At 37.4% G+C, this 6,000-nt stretch overlaps 1 protein-coding gene across 8 annotated transcripts in view; it reads left to right on the forward strand.

The window, feature by feature from the left end:
- Positions 1-4,265, forward strand: part of LOC110532618 (nuclear factor of activated T-cells, cytoplasmic 2) — a 52,029-nt gene extending 47,764 nt beyond the window's left edge. For all 8 annotated transcript variants that reach the window (XM_021616674.3, XM_090185150.1, XM_090185152.1 and 5 more), the window contains one exon: positions 1,211-4,265. In XM_021616674.3, the coding sequence (XP_021472349.3) occupies positions 1,211-1,266 (56 nt within the window). In that variant the 3' untranslated portion in view covers positions 1,267-4,265. The remainder of the gene's footprint in view (positions 1-1,210) is intronic.
- The last annotated feature ends 1,735 nt before the right edge of the window (positions 4,266-6,000 follow it).

Raw genomic sequence — 6,000 nt, forward strand, 5'->3', positions numbered from 1 at the left:
TTTATCTCCCTCACCAACATTAAACATCTGCTATCTGAGCAGCTAACCGATCGCTGCAGCTGTACATAGTCCACCGGTAAATAGCCCACCCAATTTACCTACCTCATGTTTTTATTTATTTACTTTTCTGCTCTTTTGCACACCAGTATCTCTACCTGCACATGACCATCTGATCATTTATCACTCCAGTGTTAATCTGCAAAATTGTAATTATTCGCCTACCTCCTCATGCCTTTTGCACACAATGTATATAGACTATTTTTTTCTACTGTGTTATTGACTTGTTTATTGTTTACTCCATGTGTAACTCTGTGTTGTTGTCTGTTCACACTGCTATGCTTTATCTTGGCCAGGTCGCAGTTGTAAATGAGAACTTGTTCTCAACTAGCCTACCTGGTTAAATAAAGGTGATATAAAAATATTTTAAAAATAAAAACACAGATCATGGTAAGCTAAAAAGGAAATCCTACATTCAATGTATGTAGACTTTTCAAATAGTAAAATATTTGAATGACTTCATGATGGCAATTTGAATTTAATACAGATGTCTATATTTAGCCTTATCACGGACCTCCCAGACAAGAACTCTTTGACATTTGAACTTTGGACAGGTTTAATCTCGTCGCAATGTGTGTAAAATGTGTTTCCCCCACCTTAAACATGGCGTGGTGTGTACACTGTGTAAGCACTCCACACAACTTGACTGAGTCTATTTTTAGAACGCTGAAGTTTCCATTTATACTGCTGTGCTGTGTCACCTGGCTGTCAGCAGAACAACAGGAAGTGATGGGGAATAAAAAAGAGCGGTAGAATGGAACACTATGGTCCTCCTAGTGGACACTCTGTGCCAATGCAGCTCACTGTAGTGACGTCTTCTGGTTTCGCTACCGCAGCCAACTTGCACACAGAGTAATCAGTAGTACTTAGTGTCATGTTTCCCTTGGTGATGTTTTACTGTACGATCAGTATGTTTTTGTCAAGATGTTATGCCCTTTTTGTCTGTGTAATATACTGTACCTTTTGATAGTGTTTGTTGAAAGAGAAAGGAAGATATGAAAAGGCCAGGAATGAAAATTGCCCTCCCTGGAGCTGTGAAATGCTGCCTGGGAAGAAGAGATGACAGTACAAATCAAACACAGTATTACATCAAACACCTTGGATGCTCTGACTAACTAACAGCCTGTATTTGTTTCTCTTCTCCTCCCTGCAGTAAACGAGATCATAAGGAAGGATCTGACCGGCGTGCAGGCCAGAGGTCAGCCATAGACGACAGAAAACAGGAAGTGGACAGCTGCAGCTCACTCTTCGTCGCCATGAGAACCTCTTCTTCTTCCCTGTGTGCCCATCTCCATATCAACCCTACAGTATATCAACCCCAGCCACCAGCAGTTTGGCTGCTCTGCCCGTTTCCTTCAAATAACTGTTTCTCAGCTAAAATATTCTCTGCCTTTTACTCAACGCCAAAGAATGTTCTGCCAAAGACAATTTTCTTAGTTTTCAGGCCCAAAATAAACTAGATTGTGCCTTGTTTTATTACTAGTTAGGTTTATCGGATTCAAATGGATGTTTTTCTGTACAATAAATAAGAGAGGGTGAAAATTCCTAAACAAGTCACAATCATGGCAGTCGCTGTAACATTACTGGTTGTTAAACCAATATGCAGTGGTGGAAAAAGTCCCCAATTGTCATACTTGAGTAAAAGTAAAGATACTGTACGTTAATAGAAAATGACTTAAGTAAAATGAAAGTCACCCAGTAAAATACTACTTGAGTAAAAGTAAAAATGATTTAGTTTTAAATACAGTATCAAATGTAAATGTAATTGCTAAAATATACTTCAGTACCAAAAATAAAAGTGTAAATAATAATTTTTAAATCCTTATGTTAAGCAATAGAGATGTAACAATTTTCTTGTTTTTTATTTTATTTACGGATATCCAGACATAATTTACAAAAGAAGCATGTGTTTTTAGTGAGTCTCTTTATAAGTATGTGAATTGGACAATTTTCCTGTCCTGTTAAGCATTCAAAATGTAACAAGTACTTTTGGGTGTCTTGGAAAATGTATGTAATTAAAAGTACATTATTTTCTTTAGAAATGTAGTGAAGTAAAAGTCAGTTGTCAAAAATATAAAAAGTAAAGTACAGATACCCACCAAAAACTACTGAAGTAGTACTTTAAAGTATGTTTACTTAAGTACTTTGCACCGCTGCCTATATGCAAACCTTTAAAATAATTTTAACTCTCTTACCCATCTAGTTGACAATTCTACCAATGACACCATTCATAAAATATGCCAACTTGTCAACATTTCACTGTGATATGTGTATTATTTTATCAAATTTGAGCTTACTTTGATCATCTCATCTCGCTACTCTAAAGGAGACGAACACTGCCATGCTAATAACCAAATAAATATTGTCTTGTAATTTCACCTCTCCATATTTTTTTATTTTCTTGTCTACATGTTTTTGTGTTCTATGTTGTTATGTACCAATTCGGCACAACACATGAAGTTCCCTCCCAGGAAATAATTGGAACGTTATATGCACTGTTTAGTAGGGGAATATTTGTGTATGGATATTCTTACATGGTGTGTTGTCTTTATTCCATAGTTTATATGTTTTCCTCATTGTGTTTGGGTCATGTGATGAACTTAATGTAACTAAAATGTTTATTACAGTATAAGCAGTGGATTGGCCAGATGCCTCATCTGGGCCAGTGGTGATACTGCTTAGAGAAAAGTATTTCATCTTTCTCAATGAATTATTGGATATTGAATTAGTCTCAAAAGGCTTATATTCAAAGAATGATATGCTAAATCCTTACACAGGTAAAGATCAGGGGGAAATGCAATTACAAAATTAGCAGGTTCTGAAGATGTCTAAGCAGGCAATGTTTTGAGTGTTGCATGTCTACAATGCATCTGACTACATTCAGGTCTTAAAGGGATAGTCTTTCTATGCTTGCTAATGAGTGCCCAATTTATTAGTAGCCTATATGATTGTAACATTTATCCGAATCTGTTGCATGTTTGGTTGCAACAGAGAAAAATGTTAATAATATGTGTATAACATATATTACAGCCTACCTATTACTATTTTGTGTAATTAATATAATTTTGAGTTTTTCCGTAATAACAATGAACAACATGCTATATATGCAGTGCTAATAAGTGTCTGCCTATACAATAACATCACAGGTATTCTTACCTGCACTGTACATACTGTGCCTTACATTTCTAAGATGAGCTATGCTTTCCTTGTTCAGTGTCACTGTCATTATACGCGTATTTGATGTACATTCAAACATGAAAAGGCTTTTTGGGGCAAAATGATTAATGTTGCATAATAATCTATATGATTTACTGCATGTATATAGCCTAGCAAGTGCTCAAAGTGCTTTTATTATTAGAAGAAGGGATAGCTGAAATGGGTGCAGAACGTAGGTGTTTTGTTACATATCAAATAAAATATGTTCAATGTCTTAAGCAGACCCCCCCCCCCCCCCCAAAAAAAACACTTTACAAATAGTTGAAAAAGTTTATGCCTGACCATTGCCAAGTCATATGCCATTGCTATGATTGTACAAAGATTTAAAAGTTAATGATCCAGACTGAATCTGCCTATGTCATTTTGACTAATTTCATATGATATATGTTATATTCGTTTTGATGTGCTATGAAAAGATATAGATAGTAATAGTTAATAGCTAATATATCTGACTTTTTTAATTGAGCCATTCTCTCAATGTACAGCAAACAGTATGTTTGAAATATCCTGAATGTAAACTTTATAGCTTTCCCCTCCCTTAACTGTAAATAGATAATTGCTTACAACTGTATAAATGGTTCTGGTAGTCCTCTTTTTTTATTGGTAGTTGTAGGGTATAGTAGAAAAGTATGTTTTATGAACTGCATCAGTTGTTTTCTGGCTTTCTCATTATGTTTGTTAACCCAGTGTTTTAGTAATAAGCCATATATAGCTGTCAAAACGTTTATATTAAAAGTGATGTTGAATTTAGAGAAACAGATTATATTTTAGTTTCAGATGTCTTACAAGGTTTATAAGCAAAGTTGTGCATCTTGAATGAACGCAGTCATGCTCCCCATAGTCTTTATGCTGCTTGACGATCCGTATTGTACGTTTTCTGTTCTATATCAGATGTATGTTTCCTTAACACTGTGGCATTTTCATCTCTATTTTTCCAGGCAAAACTTGTATTTTTAAACTAGCAATGAATCATAAACAAAGAATTCTACAGTTATTGTCATTTTTGTGTACAATCTTTCTGCAATTCATTTGACATACCGTAGGTACATTTCAGTGCCTCAGTCATCCTTATCCAGAACATCAGTTTAAATCACTTTCATGATTTTTATTATGTTGCTTCCTCTATTGGTTGTTGGCTAGCTACAGTAGGTAATAGTCACTGATGCCTCTCTTTAGACTGTGATGGGAAAATAGAAATCAGCAGACCCTAAGAGTCTGTGACTCATACTACAGTAGGTTAAATAAATATCTTAACCTAGGCTACAGTACCCCAACCCTCTCTCACTCCTCCCCCCTCTCCTCCTGCCTAACTCATCAATGAGGTGACCATTTCTGTTATCCTTTCTTCGTGTACATTTTTTACCACAGCTTCACCTATTACAGACAAACTCAGTGACACCTCACACACACACGCACACATATTCTTGTTTAACTAACCTTGTGGGGACACACAATTCAGTCCCATTTAAAATCCAATTTTCCCTAACCCTTAACCTTAACCCAAAAACCTAACCTTAAGCCTAACAGGCTGACTACATTGCTCGCATTGCGTGCGCCAGGGTTGCAAAAACAAATTTAGAAATCTTTATTATTCATTTATTGCACCCACACTGCTCGCACAGGCCAACGAGCGTCTGAGTTGCCAAGGGCTAACAGGCTGACTACACCGCTCGTGTCGTGTGCGCGAGCGTTACAAAATACATTTTGAAATCTATGTTATTCAATTATTGTACCCACACTGCTCGCGCGCAAGGGCTTAAACAGAAGTCAGTTCTATTTCTGATGCAGATCGCGCTGCAAGTCCTGCCTCTCCCATCTCCTCATTGGTTTATAGAAGCAGGTACCCATGTGCCATCTCCTCATTGGTTATACCCACGTGGGTGCCTGAAAGATGAACGAGGTCAGTGGCAGTAATGCACCTAATTTATAAAATTTGCCAATCGCAATATAAAGTCAAGAGAAGAAAAGGCCTGGAAGGAGGAGAGATGACTAGAAACGATTCGGTTGACCGTTTTTTGTGTGGATTAATTGGCGGAGTAGAGGACCTTGTGCATTTCAGGTAAAATAACAACTCAATGTTTATATCCCAGGACAAATTAGCTAGCAAGAGTAAGCTAGCTAAATTGGACAAATTAGCTGGGCAAGTGCAAGCTAGCTAACTAAATTGCCATAAATGTGTAATGCTTTTCGACCTGTCCCCAAATTAATATAATTGGTTAAGAGTTTGTTTTGATATTTTAACCTGCGTGTCGTGATCGACAAAATACATTTGCGTACGATGGCGCACGAGTGCAGCCGGTTTGGGATCCTAACCCTAACATCCATTCTAACCTTAACCCTAAACCCCCTAGAAATAGCATTTGACCTGGTTCAATTTTGGTTTGTTTACTATTCTCACAACTATAGTTAAAAACGTACACAAACACACACACACACACACACACACACTTACAACCCCACCCTTCCCTCAAACAAATAACAACAAAGGGGTTCACTATAGCCCTGTAAGCCCCGTTGCCAGGAGACAGCAGGTTTGGAGCCTCATTTTGGTGGCAGGACTCGCTGGAGGAGGACTCTGTAAATGCACCCTGTATTCAGGAAGTCTCTGCCTATGACATCATAACACGTGTGAGAAAACACAGCATGTGGACTAGATGGGCGATAGCTGGATGAGCGTTTTTCACCCACACTCTTAAGAGACATGCCGTGGCCTGTGACTCATGTGCC

The sequence above is a fragment of the Oncorhynchus mykiss genome, chromosome 9 (genome assembly GCF_057628025.1).
Source record: "Oncorhynchus mykiss isolate SJ-2025 chromosome 9, ASM5762802v1, whole genome shotgun sequence".
NCBI classification, from domain to species: domain Eukaryota; kingdom Metazoa; phylum Chordata; class Actinopteri; order Salmoniformes; family Salmonidae; genus Oncorhynchus; species Oncorhynchus mykiss.